General features: G+C 44.5%; 6 protein-coding genes across 7 annotated transcripts; 4 read left to right on the top strand and 2 right to left on the bottom strand.

The window, feature by feature from the left end:
* Nucleotides 1–2883: 2883 nt before the first annotated feature.
* LOC9662613 (gamma carbonic anhydrase 1, mitochondrial) lies at nucleotides 2884–4285 on the bottom strand. Its single transcript, XM_002990608.2, has 5 exons — nucleotides 4128–4285; nucleotides 3888–4031; nucleotides 3702–3827; nucleotides 3481–3632; nucleotides 2884–3420 (listed from the first exon to the last, which is right to left on the bottom strand). Exons 1-5 carry the CDS (start codon nucleotides 4234–4236, stop codon nucleotides 3151–3153), a joined length of 801 nt encoding a protein of 266 aa, XP_002990654.1. The 5' UTR covers nucleotides 4237–4285; the 3' UTR covers nucleotides 2884–3150.
* A 172-nt stretch (nucleotides 4286–4457) lies between these two features.
* Nucleotides 4458–5527, top strand: LOC9662865 (protein CDI). Its single transcript, XM_002990550.2, has one exon. The coding sequence runs from the start codon at nucleotides 4582–4584 to the stop codon at nucleotides 5413–5415; it is 834 nt and encodes a 277-aa protein (XP_002990596.2). The 5' UTR covers nucleotides 4458–4581; the 3' UTR covers nucleotides 5416–5527.
* Nucleotides 5528–5534: 7 nt separating this feature from the next.
* Nucleotides 5535–6500, top strand: LOC9662614 (N-terminal acetyltransferase B complex catalytic subunit NAA20). Its single transcript, XM_002990551.2, has 6 exons — nucleotides 5535–5643; nucleotides 5737–5827; nucleotides 5887–6019; nucleotides 6105–6174; nucleotides 6232–6292; nucleotides 6353–6500. Exons 1-6 carry the CDS (start codon nucleotides 5566–5568, stop codon nucleotides 6442–6444), a joined length of 525 nt encoding a protein of 174 aa, XP_002990597.1. The 5' UTR covers nucleotides 5535–5565; the 3' UTR covers nucleotides 6445–6500.
* On the top strand, nucleotides 6467–8302 carry LOC112342505. The gene has a single exon (XM_024664435.1). The coding sequence runs from the start codon at nucleotides 6481–6483 to the stop codon at nucleotides 8197–8199; it is 1719 nt and encodes a 572-aa protein (XP_024520203.1). The 5' UTR covers nucleotides 6467–6480; the 3' UTR covers nucleotides 8200–8302.
* Nucleotides 8303–8308: 6 nt separating this feature from the next.
* On the top strand, nucleotides 8309–9728 carry LOC9662615 (histone deacetylase 8). Of its 2 annotated transcripts, XM_002990552.2 has the most exons (4): nucleotides 8309–8560; nucleotides 8617–9206; nucleotides 9261–9565; nucleotides 9630–9728. In XM_002990552.2, exons 1-3 carry the CDS (start codon nucleotides 8320–8322, stop codon nucleotides 9543–9545), a joined length of 1116 nt encoding a protein of 371 aa, XP_002990598.1. In that variant the 5' UTR covers nucleotides 8309–8319; the 3' UTR covers nucleotides 9546–9565; nucleotides 9630–9728. The 2 variants fall into 2 exon arrangements, with proteins under 2 accessions (XP_002990598.1, XP_024520210.1); XM_024664442.1 differs by having other exon boundaries at nucleotides 9261–9705.
* A 34-nt stretch (nucleotides 9729–9762) lies between these two features.
* On the bottom strand, nucleotides 9763–10248 carry LOC9662616. The gene has a single exon (XM_002990609.1). It carries the CDS (start codon nucleotides 10246–10248, stop codon nucleotides 9763–9765), a length of 486 nt encoding a protein of 161 aa, XP_002990655.1.
* Between the last annotated feature and the right edge of the window lie 3185 nt (nucleotides 10249–13433).

Genomic DNA, 13433 nt, shown 5'->3' on the forward strand with positions numbered 1-13433 from the left:
TCTGGGACTTGGAATCACAGCCTTAAAAAAACTCTTCCATCATGTGCACAATTTTCACTCTCAATATATAGATCTCATCAAATTCACAACCACGTTTCAATAACTCAAACACCTTAATATTACAAACTAGCTAGATTTTCAAATAGTTTTATCATTTGAAAATTATTTTCACAACAATTTCTTGTCCTTTTTATGAAGAGTTTCTGAGCAAAGCTTGCCACTCCAATAGAATTGGAGTTTTGTGCAAAGCCATTGCTCTTGTTCTTGTGGCTGAAGCAATATCTACAGCAATATGAATTTACTTGGTGTTTAAGAAAGTTTATAATTTATAAATACAAAGCTGCATCACTTTGCTCCAATGGAAGAAGAACATGTTCCCATCACATTAGCTCAATGCATAAAGATAGAATGGGATCAACTAATAACTTTAAGCCTGAAGGCCAAATTTTGCTAGGAGTATGCTCAATGCCTCTAGGCTGTTAAAAACCAAGAGATTGCCTTAGCAAGGGCAGGGCCTGTGAGGCATATGAAGCACAAGACTACACTGGCCACAGGCCTTCCAAATGGACAAATGCATGATCAAGTTTATAGCCAATTGCTATCACCAAGGATGTCCAACTTGATCCTAGCTCAGCAGCTCAACATTGGTAGAAATTCTCTAGACAAGTTTTCAATTTTTATGGCAACAACTATATACATATATATGCATAGAATAAGCGAACATAACTAGGCATATAGGTGAACTTGAGTTCAAGTTTTTATTATTATAAATGGTGTTGAGTTAAGCTTTTGACCTCATCCTTTCATGCCAAGTGTGATTTTGAGGTGTCTCTCCTTTGTTTTATATTTATTTATCTTTCTTCTATTTTTTTAATTTTTATTCTACTTCATCCTTTTACTTTTGTTTTCATTACTTTTATCCCTCTATTATTTTTTTTTCATATTTTCATTTTGCTCCTCTATTCCATTTTTAAATCCTTCAACAATCTTTATGTTTTAGTAGTTAACCAAGTTAAGAAAGAGTATGCTAATCTTTTCGACTTTAACCTCTTGTCTAGGGCCAAGATTATAATGCATCATCCTATTCCAATTCAGGATAGTTGTTGAATTAAAGTTCTTGTTTAGCGTTAGTCATTGAAAAAGATCAAGATTTTATACATAAATGTTAAAGAGATGTTAAAGAAAGGTGTTATCTGAAAATTTCAAAATCATTGAGCGTATGAACATTATCTTATGACAAAGTCTAATGGGAGTATTCAATTTTACATTGACCATTGTCCATTAAACAAGATGATTATCTCAGATGGTATACCTTCTTCTTTACACTGCTAATTTATTGAATCATCTGAGTTGGTTCACTAAGTTAAATTTTGTTTCTAGGTCTTTACAAATGTTAATGGTTAAGGAAAATGTTCCCAAAGCTACATTTTGTACACCATTTAGTTTGTACAAGTTTTTAGTAATGTTGTACAACTTCTATCATCATCCAACTATAGAGTACAATGTGAATAAAATAATACTAGTTTCATTTTCCCAATTTTACAGTATATAAATAGGCTTTTTGCTTAATGGAAGGGATCGTTTGTGGCAAGTTAGATTACAAGTTTATGAAGTTTAATTTAATAAGCCAATTCTTTAAAATTTTTATATGTGCAATAATTAAAAGGCTTCATAGAAAGGGATTAGGAATAATTGGCACCATCTACAAATACATTAGTGCTTTTTCTTAATGTTTTTTTAAATCTTGGTCAATCAATTAAAGAACCTTAATTGCCTTCCATTTTTCTAAAGAAAAAGGGATAATATGAGGTCCAAATGTACAATTATAATGCCATATATTGGACCATTTTTTCTTATATATAAACTAAGGTATTTGGGTTAATTAAATATGCATATTTTTATATTTCATTTCCATATTCCATACACTCACAAAGGCAATTATATGCTTGAGATCTTGGGATATAATACTCTTTCTAGCAATCTTAGGATGCAAAACTTTTTCTAGCATTAGAGAGTTGGGTAGAGATTGTTTTCCCTAGATCCAGCAATATATAGGTGTGGAAATTGACTTTCCCAACACAAGCATCTAAATCTTCTAATTTCTATATAGAAATTTAATCATGGAATGCAATCCTAGCATCCTGCATGAACAATGGATATTCTCCAAGATCTTTTAGAAATGGCTAACACTCTCTATACATTCTTACCTTAAAATGTGTAAGAACCCATTACCCATTAACCATTGTGGAGGAGAAATATTTAAGTTCACTATACCAAGAATGATGATTCTTTCTATAATAAGAATCTTATTTCAATTTTGATGATTTGTATTTTGTTAAATATGTTTTAAGTGCAAATAACCTCTATATAAACACAGAAGCACAAGTGAAAATATAATCACAAATATATTAGGAGAAATTTAAGGTGCTTAAACCTTGACAGTGAAGAGAGGGTATCTGGAAGGTTCCAAGCATCTGTTTGATAAACGGGTATCTTGCTGAGAGCATGATACCTTTGCAATATATGCCCCACACGGGCATCTAGATCTTGCGATTTCCACGTTTGATTGCCTACTGGAATGCGATCCTGGCATCGTGTGTCAACAATGGACGATGTGAGGTCGCGATCGAAAGCTTCGATCTCCCGGATCGTGTTCCGGTCGAGCATCTCGATGAACTTTAGCAGAGCAAGCAGCACTATGCGTGATCAATCTCCTCTCACGATCTGGGCACTTGGGCCAGGTTAAAGATCTCATCACAAACATGCCATTTGTTCCAGACGCAGATCCTTGAATCCACGCCACGAAACAAGTCGTGAGTTTGGAGCCTGGAGATTCGTCGCCTTAACATGCTCCTGGCGAACTTGACCACGAAAACCAGGAGCTTCTCTGAGATCTCGGAGGAGCCCGAGTGGATTCTTTTCTTGTCTTTCGTTATTATCCAGATGAATGGATCGAACTGAGCTGAAACGAGCTCGATCCACTTATGAAAAATCGAAGTGTGCTGACTGTGTCTCTTTGTGTTGATGATGTTGGGAGGAAAAATTCGGCCAAACAAACAAAGTTTTCTTCTTCTGAACAATGGTGGGACTGTTTTTTCTCTTCTCCTGCAAAAGAGTAATCTCGAGAGAAAAATAGCGAAGCTCTCGAGCTTACCCAGTGGCTGATCTCTTGACGGCCTTGACGCCGAATGGCATTTGAAACGGCGCCTGGCGCATCACTCCGAGGTAGTTGTCTTCCTCGAGCTGGTAGCACCACTTCTTGCGGAGAACTTTGTCCTCCTCGATCTCGTCCGAGTACTTCTCATTCTCCTGCGCGTGCACGATTGCCAGGTTGCTGTAGTTTTCGGCCGACTTCGTGATAAACGAGGTCTCCTCCTCGGTGAGGTTCCTCAGGAACCTGGCCGGGTTTCCAGCCCAGATCTGCGAGGACGAGTAGAATCAATCAAAACAAAGTTTTGTTTCTTCTTTTCTGTGACTTACCTCTCCAGAAGGAATGCGGGTGTTTTGCGTGACCAATGAACCAGCTCCCACCATCGCGCCCTTCTCAACGTAAACTCCATCGAGCAAAGTCGCGCCCATTCCCACAAAGGACTCGTCATCGACAGTGCAGGCATGAAGCACCGCATTGTGGCCTAGAAACAAACTTCTCACAAACTTTGGCGATGAAAGGAAAAAAAAAAAAGAAGAATAGACGTGCTCACCGATTGTCACTGCGTCGCCTATAATCGTTGGAGCAACTTTGCCACTCATGCCCGTTCTTGCTACGTGAACGAGAGTATTATCCTGGATATTTGTTCCATAGCCGACTCTTATCTCATTCACATCACCTAAGTAGCAAAGAACTTAAACACAGGGAAGAACACACCAAAAAAAATCTCTTTTAGTACCTCTTAGAACGCAGCCATACCAGATGGACGAGCCTCCGGCAACGCTAACATCCCCAATAAGCGTGGCACTGGGAGCTATAAATACATTCTCCATCACTTCCGGCTTCTTGTCGTAGAGATTCATGAGCGTCCGATGCCTATTCACTGCGGCGCGCAACGATCAGTCCCTAGAAATCACCGCGCAGCTAGAACCCTAGCGCGAGAGCCGCAAATATTCCTGGGAATCGAGTCGAGACTTACATTGCTCCCGGAAGATGTAGTTGCCTTGAATCCTGCATCCCAGCCGGTCCAGCGCCTGGCCAGTCTCGCGAATCCAGAAGCCGATCTGGTAGAGCGCCCTCCCCGCCATCGCTCGCCCGCTCCACAGGCTCTGGAAAACCCCTTGAACCTAGACATTCCCGAGAATATGCCAAATCGAGAATGATTTCGTGCACATTCTGTCAGTCCACAAACGGTGTGCCGTTTGTGGCATATTCTGTTACTCGTAACAGGAATCGAACGCGCGTCATTTACAAAACCGTTTGAGCGGTGACGTGGCCCCCTGGTTATAAGCCTGGTTAAAGATCTCTCTCTTTGTTTTCTCGCTCGAGTGCTCTTTTGCGTGAGCTCTCTAGCTCTCTAGCGGCGATATTTCCAGGGTTTGCTCGGCCGCCGCGATCGATCGATCTAGCGGAGGGGAGTGAGCGGCGGCGCAATGGCGGCTGGATCCGGATCGCCGACGAGCATTGTGCCCAAGCTCCAGATCTTCATCGGCTACGACCCTAGGGAGCACGACGCGTTCGAGGTATGCCGCCACTCCATCCTCCGCCACGCCACAATGCCGGTGGAGATCACCCCCATCAAGCAATCCCAGCTGCGCGCCAGCGGGCTCTACACGCGGACCAAGGATCCCACCGAGAGCACCGAGTTTTCCTTCACGCGCTTCCTCACGCCCTTCCTGGCGGGCTTCCACGGCTGGGCGATGTTCGTCGACTGCGATTTCCTCTACACGGCCGACGTCCGCGAGCTGGCCGCCCTCATCGACGATCGCTACGCGGTGATGTGCGTCCAGCACGACTACACCCCCAAATCGGCCACCAAGATGGATGGCGTCGTCCAGACGAGCTATCCGCGCAAGAACTGGTCGTCCATGGTGCTCTACAATTGCGCGCACCCCAAGAACATGATCCTCACGCCCGCGCTCGTCAGCTCCCAGACCGGGGCATTCCTCCATCGATTCCTCTGGCTCGACGACGCTGACATTGGATCCATCCCCTTCGTGTGGAACTTCCTCGTCGGCCACAACAAGATGGGCGATGGCGCCGGGCTCCCAAAGGCGATCCACTACACGTCCGGGGGGCCGTGGTTTGAGGCGTGGAAGGATTGCGAGTACGCGGAGCTGTGGCTGCGCGAGAGGGAGGATCTCCGGCGGGCCCAAGCGATGATCCACAAGAACGCGGCGTCGATGATCCACCACGCGGACGATTTGCTCAAGCTGGAGATGGATGGGAAGGCGCTGGAGGACCGAGTGGCGGAGGTGAGCGCGTGAGAGAGATTTTCCCCCCAAATCTAGCGATGGGGAACAAGGATTCTTTTCTATGCTCTAGAATAAGCGCTGTTCTTCGTGTAAAATATATTTATACATACACATTCTTTGGGTCTCTAGTGGCTAGGGTTCCTCGCGAAATATTTCGAGGCGATGACGACGATCCGGCGCTTCACCTGCGCGGATCTCTTCCGGATGACGCACATCAACTTCGATCACTTGACGGAGACGGTAAGCTTGTCCCTCCTCGCAGCGCTACCTAGCTTTGCTTCGATTGGAAGAATGGGATCGATTGATTCTGGCCCTTGTGCTTGTTGTTGCCAGTTTAATATGCATTTCTATCTCACTTATCTCTCGCAATGGCCCGACTACTTCCATGTCGCGGAAGCTCCCAATGGACATCTGATGGGATACAGTGAGAACTTTGTTTCTTTTTTTTTTTTCTCGGAGATGTCTCATTATTCTTTGTGGCAGTAATGGGGAAAGTGGAAGGCATCGGTGAATCGTGGCATGGGCATGTAACAGCAGTGACTGTAGCTCCAGAGTACAGGCGGCAGCAATTGGCGATGAAACTCATGAACATTTTGGAGGAAGTCACTGAGAAAACGTGAGTTCTTTCCGTTTTTTTTCTTTTGTTTTTCCTGCTGTTTTGCTTGCATTGTTCATTGACGAATGATCAACCATGGTTCCAGCTACAATGGCTACTTCGTGGATTTGTTCGTGAGAGCATCCAATACTCTCGCCATAAGGATGTACAAGAAGGTAACGAGTTTTCTCTTAAAAACCTCCATTGCTCACCGGAAAATCGTTCCTTTGCAGCTGGGATATGTAATATACAGAAGGGTGATCAAGTACTACTCCGGCGAAGAAGACGCGCTAGGTGCGTTGCTTTTCATTTTTGAAGGAGATGGCGTTCTATATATTTCTTGCGTTTGTCCAGATATGCGGAAGCCTATGCCGAGAGATGTCGAGAGAAAATCCATAATCTCGCCTAAGCAGATGGTCACTCCAGAGGAGCTGGAGTACGACTAGCAGCTTGCATGACCTAATGCAATAGAGTAATAAAAGATGGCGGCCTTTCTGGGGTATCCGAAGCGGAGGGTCTTTATCCATGCAGCGAGCGAGCAGGGGAGCGATGCGCAAATTCTGGCTACGAAGGTGGCGTTCGTGCCGCCGCCTGCCGAGATCAACGACATTTCGGGTTTGTTCAACTGGTTAGAAGCCAGGCACCAGGTGGAAGATGTGCTTACGGTGCGCGGTTGGATGCGGCTTGCGCAGCAAGAGGGGAGTCTGCCGTCCGAGTTCGACTTGCACGCCAGGAGAGCAAAGCAGGAAGTCGTGCCGACAGGAGTTTGTGAGTGGGGCGATAGCTTGGCCCTCAAAATCGCCCCGTCCAGCATCAACAACGAGAACTATATGCTGCTACAAGGTGTAGATCCTACAACAGGTCTCCGGCTGCCCAAGATCCCGGCGTTTTCCAACTATCGCCCTCAGCATGCCAAGCCGCCAATACCCTTGACGCTCGCTCATCCAGTGTTTGCAAGGTTTAAGGATGTTTTCCATGGACCTGGCCAGCAACCGGATCGGAACGATTACAAGTTCTACCTGAAGATGGCAAGTGCGTTTTCACGCTGTTACACAGATGAAGCGGACTACAAGTACGAAGCAGCTGAACTTTGGAAGCAATACACGGGCATCGAATTCATCAACGAGCTTAATACCGGGGGTGGCACTTTGGGGGCGCGGCTTTTCGCTCTGAAAGCTATTCTGGCAGCACTGGAGGCGAAGTTGGGACCTTTCCGCAGCAAAAGTGATCCGGGAGCACAAGCTCCGCAGTACGTGCGCCTGTACTGGATGAGGAAGGGTAACAGGAAACGGTTCTACAACACTTGTTACCCGGCGATTTCCATCGAGCAGCTCGGTACTCTTGTCCGGGTGAGTGCGGTAGCAACTCTGGATCGCTTCTGCTGCATGCCGCTTACGCCTTTCGTCAACTTCCTGCAACTCCAAGGTGACGATGTCCGAGCAGCTGAGCAAGGCGTCCGGTTAATCTTGGCTGTGAAGGTTGCACTGACGGAGCTCGCTGCTTTCTACACCAACTTCGAAAGCGGCCCACCGAGGGACTTGTTCTTCACGAGGAGCACTCCGTATCCGCTCCAGAACTGCGCAGCTGTGCCGAGGCGTTTCGGAGATAAGCTTGTCTACCTAGTGCAGCATGCTGAAAGGCTTGTTGTCGTCAAGTTCGTGCAGCGTCCTTATGGGGAAGACGTTCACAGGGCTTGGGCTGCAAGAGGTTGTGCCCCTGAGCTCTACGGGGTCTCTCTGCTTCAAGGAGGCTGGTGGCAGGTCAAGATGCAATATCTGGGAGAGGGTGACGGGTGGAAAGTCTTACAGGCGTGCCCGGATGCGGATGTGCTGAGGCCCAAGGTGCTTGAGGCTCTTGCCGCTGCGCAGCAGATTCCCGTGACTTCTTCTTCAGCTTCAGGTGAAGTTGGCGTTGGCGGTGGCGTACATGGTGACATGAGGGACGTCAATGTCATGGTGCGCCGCTCGGCAGATGGTACACTGGACGTGAAGTTCATAGACTTCGACTGGGCTCGGGCTGAGGGATCGACGTCGGCTTACTACCCGCCGTTTATGAATCACCTGCAGGTTAACTGGCAAGGTGGGGAGGATGGCAAGCCGATGAAGCAGGAGCATGATACTGCTCTGCTGTCGCTGAAGCAAGCGGCCCAGTCGCTCGACGCTATGGCAAGTCCACCATCGAGTTCGTGGGGACCTTTCTAGCCTCTCGTATGCCTTTCAGAGAATTCCGGTGAAGGAGTTCACTCCACTTGCTACTGCTCTGTTAGACTTTGGAATCCGCAATATCCAGGACAGCCTTTACGCCCTTTTGTTTGTCTAGCTATGGCGGCCATTCACGTCTTCTGGCATGATGGGATGCTCAAGCACGAGCCGCTTCATGGGATCTTTGACTCACTCAGCGGCGCAGGGCGTTTGTTGGCTGTCTTGGATCAGCACCCAGAGAACGCAACCCGGGTCCTTAACATCAAATCCATTCTCGAGAAAGGACCCATCTCTCCTCGGATCGTGTGGCACCAGGGAAGGATGGCAACCATTCAGGAACTTCACCTCTTCCATGACCCAGGTGGGTTTTTCGAGTCTCATCTCATCTCTTGCAACTCTTAGTTTCTCTTATCACAGATTATATCCAGAAGCTGATCGACGCTGACAAAGCTGGTGGCACGACGATCTTTGCTCCTGGAACCTGCTTCAATCCCGGCTCCTGGGAAGCGGCTCTTTTAGCTGCCGGATCCACACTTGACGCTGTGAAGCACGTCCTGGAGGGTAAGTCGAATCTGGCCTACGCACTGGTGAGACCTCCAGGCCATCACGCGCAGCCTTCTCGAGCCGACGGCTACTGCTTCCTCAACAATGCCGGACTCGCCGTCCAGTTTGCTCTCAGCTCCGCTTCTGTAAAAAGAGTAGCAGTGGTGGACATCGACGTGCACTATGGAAACGGAACCGCCGCTGGATTCTACTCGAGAGACGACGTCTTGACGATCTCGCTCCATATGGATCACGGCCCCTGGGACGAGTCTCACTCCGCCGAGTTCGGGCAGCCGGAAGAAGCTGGCACAGGGAAAGGAGTCGGATACAACGTTAACATTCCTCTTCCAAACGGGACCGGCGATAGAGGATACCAGCACGCGATGGAGAAACTTGTGGTTCCAAGGCTGGAGAGCTTCGAGCCGGAGCTGATCGTTGTCACCATGGGCCAGGATTCTAGTGCTGTAAGAAAGCAAGCTTCCTTTGCAGCTAGCTACTAACATTTTCGTTCTTCGCAGTTTGATCCAAATGGAAGGCAGTGCCTGACAATGAAAGGCTACCGTGTCCTGGGAAGGATGATCCGCGAGCAAGCCGAGAAGCATTCGAGTGGCCGGATGGTGCTCGTCCAGGAAGGAGGATACCAGCCATGCTACACGGCCTTTTGCGTCCACGCGACGCTCGAGGGTGTTGCGGGGGTGGACGAGGCGCTGCTGGACGATCCCATTGCCTACTATCCAGAGGACGAGACATACGCCATCCTCAAAGTGGCCGAGCTCGAGAAAAGACTCCATCAACTTGGTTGAAAGATCCAAGAAAAATGGAGGTACATTACCATTTCGTGATCTAGAATGCAGCGCTTCCATAACCCTCGTGATCTTGTGCGCTAGGATTGTCAGCAAAGATTGCAAGAGCCTAGAACACACCGAGAAGAAAAAAAATACAAAGATTCCAAGTCCGCGCGGCGAGAGCTTATTCCACAGGCAAAATGTGGCCAAAGAGATCTTACTCTCTCTCTCTCCCTCACGCCGAGGCCTCCGCCGCCGCTGCCTTGGCTGCCGCCGCCTTGGCTCTAGCTTCTCGGGCCTCCCGGGCTCCGCCGACCTGGTATCCCCCATCTGGGCGATCCTTCTCCTCCTCCCAGATGCCGCGCTTGGGACCTAACACCCACGCCCGGGGCAGGGGCATCTCGTCGATAAACTTCTTGACGAACTGGATGTGCTCGGGGTTGTGGGGATCGTACTCGTAGTCGAGCTTGACGGGCGGCGCGACGCGGTGGGTCTCGCGAGTGTGGTACCTGATGTCGAAGATGCGGTCGGGCTCCGTCTGCGGTATGATGGGCGTCACGTCGGGCGTGGCGGGCGACATGCGGCGGTACTCAGTCGCCTTCTGGTTCGCCTCCACGTACTCGGGGTGCGATGTCGGCCCCGTGAACTCCCACGGCTTCTTGACGACCTTACGGATCATCTTCCATACCGTCTTCCCTATCTCCTGGGCCTTCTCCTTCATCGTCTCTCTCTCTCTCTCTCTCTCTCTCTCTCTCTCTCTCTCGCCCTCTTCTCTCGCCCTAATTATAAATCTTCATAAAATATTTTAATCACAATGCAAAGGTAACGAACAAATAATAAAGAACTACAAAATATATGGTGGTGCAAACCATTAATTTAAGTGTGTCTTACATTTAACAATAATGTAAATACTCTTTTCATGTAAAAGGATATTTTTAAATAAATTAAATATTTAATAAGAATAATTATCATTCAATACACATATGGCCAGGGCTCCAAAGAAGGATGGCATATCATTGCTATATCAATAAACAATGAATATATAATTGCATAAAGGTGCATCTTTTATTTACAGATGTGTGGATATATATTTTTTCAATTGCACACACTATTATAATCTATATAATCACTATAATAGCAATCAAAACATGATTATGTATGCATTATAATATTTGCATTGGCCATGCTATGCATATAGGGGCCATGCAATGTGAACACTTCATCCATGTGTGAAACCATGTCATCCCCTGTTTTATGACAGCAGGATTGCATGCTTCCAACATGCTATACACCACAATCTTTGTCAATCTGTTAATAACCTTATTTACTGTATATTGTTGCTGTAGGATTTTACTCCTCTAGATCATTCTTGGTGTAGAGCTTGAGTGCCAATTGTAATATGTGTGGCATTTGCAATTCTTTCTATTATGAGGTAGAGATTGGTGAAACTCTAGATCAACACCCAACTGCATTTAACTGTTGAAACATTGCAATTATATGCTCAATGCATTAAAAGGCTTAATCACATGCTCTAGTGCAGTAGTGGTGTCATTGAACTGGCATAACTTGTAGTGGATAATAACTAGTGCATGGAGGCTTATGGCCAACATTATTTTAGCAGGCAATGTCTATAATGCTCGGTTTAAGTGCATTTCTAATCCAATTGAATTTCACCATGCATTTTTGCCATTTTTGCCAAACTTAAAAGGCAAAGAAGAAGATGCTTATATAGCAAATAAACTGATGTAGATTAGGAATTCACATATGGCTATGTATGCTAATATATATATATGCCTTGAACAAAAGGTAATATCCAAAAGATTATTTTATAAGTCACATATTGTGTTTAAACAATTCAAGAACACATGTCTTTTAAATTTATAAATCTTACAAGATAATAAACTTTTTTGCCAAGCTGCCCACATTAGGTATACCTCCTTTGGGAAATATACCTCCCCCCAAACATGCAATCACAAATTTCTTGTTATATGACATGGCAACACAAAGTTTAATATTTATCCTTTATTATAAAATTGAATAAAGTTTTGGTTTGCTTAACCAAACCTATGGTAGTGGATATACCTAAGATATGATTGAATATTCTAGGATATTCTACCATCTTATTCATTTAGATTAATCTTGTATTTATAAAACAAATACTTAGTTATTCTTTTTTAAGTACTTATAAACAGTATTTAGAATCTTATCTATTTTTTATTTTTTACACTTGATAAGTTTATTTGATTATCAAGGATGATATGAGTCTAAATAAACTCTTTTGGTCAAATAATGATCAACCCCAAAGTGGTTGATAGTGATGCTAATTTATTTGCACATAACAACATTGAAATAGATTTGACAAAGTTTTCAATGATGATCCATTTTATGTAAAACTTTAATTGATACCTTAGAGTTGCACATTGAATTTTGGAAAAGGTCTTGCTATGGTTTGTTAGTTTAACATTAGCACTTGAAGTAAATTATTGGATGGAAATAATTGAGGTATTGACGTTTTTAGCACTTGTGTTAGTAAAAGTGGCATTATTATGTTGAGTGATGAAGAATTTTCCTTAGAGCTTGATTTTTCATATTATTTTTCTTATTAATGTTTCAATTCCACATTTGATCTTAAAGATGATTGAAAAAGATTGTTAATGCAATATGGATATCTGAAGTTATGGTTTTTGTGATTAAGATTTTGGATATTTATTTTGTATTTATGATGTCAGTTTTAGATATTGAGTATATAGGCATTTTGGTAAACGCTCATGTATTTTATTAGGTCATGAGAACTTGTGTTGAAGTGAACCTATATGAATTTGTAAGTAGGAGGAAGTTGATTGAGTCTTGAAAATTTACATTTCTAAACTAAGAGTGATTCTTTCTTTAAGTTGGAAAATTTTCTACAAATTTTTTTAGACTTTTTCAATGGTTAATCTATTAATCATTTTGCTTGAAAACCATTCTATTTTTGTGAGCCATTGCAAGCTAGTAAAAGGGTTAGAGTTAACTTCAGTTGGATTAAACATTAGTAGATAGTTTGTATGTTGCAGCCTAAAAGGGATGCCAACTTTTGAGGCTAAAATAGCTAAGCTAAATAAAAGGTAGAGTTAGTGTAGAAAAATAGTTGTTGTGCTTTTTTAAAAAGTGACATTTATACCTTTTTTTTGTAGTGTTATGCTTGGTGGCAAGTTGGACTTTGCATTTTATTAAACTCTAAGAGTAGTGAACTCTCACTAATCTTGACTTGGTTTTAGTGGTATTGCACCTTGGTTTGGTTGAGGATGATGATTGTAAGTGACTAAATTTTTCATTCTACTTTAGTTACTTAACCATACTTTTGACCATTTGAAGAAATTTCATTCACAACCTTCATAAGTTCTATTCCTGACTTGAAAACATGCTAGCCCCGTGAATGGCATCTATGCCACTCAACCATTTTACTTGGTCTAAATGCTCCATGTATTTGATCCCATGATATACACCTTAAAAGTACCATTGACAAATCAGCCCATTACACTAAAGCTATATCCATTTACCTTATCTCATTAGTAATCCAAAACCATTTATGCCATAATCTCATCTCTCAAAGACTAAACCATTTATTTATAAGTGGTCATCCCAAAACCACACTTTAGCATCCTTAGGATGTCTGGAGATGTGGGTAACACCCTTTCCCAATATCCTTTTTTCAATCCCTACTAAATCCCTCTCCATCCACTATTGTGCTCGTTAACACCACCACTGGGTCAGAGCCTGAAGGCTTGACCACTAAGTCCCATTGACCTTTGGGACTTCCTCACCACGTGACCATGCCTTTGGTCACTATGTAAAAGGATTGCTCCTCACAGTCCAAGACTTTGGGACAACACTTCAAAACACCATAGCCATACACGAGTCTTATGG

Source organism: Selaginella moellendorffii, unplaced genomic scaffold, assembly GCF_000143415.4.
Source record: "Selaginella moellendorffii unplaced genomic scaffold, v1.0 SELMOscaffold_110, whole genome shotgun sequence".
Taxonomy (NCBI): domain Eukaryota; kingdom Viridiplantae; phylum Streptophyta; class Lycopodiopsida; order Selaginellales; family Selaginellaceae; genus Selaginella; species Selaginella moellendorffii.

Excerpts from the sequence above, each read along its gene's own strand:
- LOC9662613 (XM_002990608.2), bottom strand. The coding sequence starts at position 4,236 with ATGGCGGGGAGGGCGCTCTACCAGATCGGCTTCTGGATTCGCGAGACT. Across the intron at positions 3,633-3,701 it reads AGGCGACGCAGTGACAATCG|GCCACAATGCGGTGCTTCAT; the intron begins GTGAGCACGTCT and ends GTTTGTTTCTAG. Across the intron at positions 3,421-3,480 it reads CCCGCATTCCTTCTGGAGAG|ATCTGGGCTGGAAACCCGGC; the intron begins GTAAGTCACAGA and ends TCGTCCTCGCAG.
- LOC9662865 (XM_002990550.2), top strand. The coding sequence starts at position 4,582 with ATGGCGGCTGGATCCGGATCGCCGACGAGCATTGTGCCCAAGCTCCAG.
- LOC9662614 (XM_002990551.2), top strand. The coding sequence starts at position 5,566 with ATGACGACGATCCGGCGCTTCACCTGCGCGGATCTCTTCCGGATGACG. Across the intron at positions 5,644-5,736 it reads TCGATCACTTGACGGAGACG|TTTAATATGCATTTCTATCT; the intron begins GTAAGCTTGTCC and ends TGTTGTTGCCAG. Across the intron at positions 5,828-5,886 it reads TGGACATCTGATGGGATACA|TAATGGGGAAAGTGGAAGGC; the intron begins GTGAGAACTTTG and ends TCTTTGTGGCAG.
- LOC112342505 (XM_024664435.1), top strand. The coding sequence starts at position 6,481 with ATGGCGGCCTTTCTGGGGTATCCGAAGCGGAGGGTCTTTATCCATGCA.
- LOC9662615 (XM_002990552.2), top strand. The coding sequence starts at position 8,320 with ATGGCGGCCATTCACGTCTTCTGGCATGATGGGATGCTCAAGCACGAG. Across the intron at positions 8,561-8,616 it reads TCACCTCTTCCATGACCCAG|ATTATATCCAGAAGCTGATC; the intron begins GTGGGTTTTTCG and ends CTCTTATCACAG. Across the intron at positions 9,207-9,260 it reads TGGGCCAGGATTCTAGTGCT|TTTGATCCAAATGGAAGGCA; the intron begins GTAAGAAAGCAA and ends CGTTCTTCGCAG.
- LOC9662616 (XM_002990609.1), bottom strand. The coding sequence starts at position 10,248 with ATGAAGGAGAAGGCCCAGGAGATAGGGAAGACGGTATGGAAGATGATC.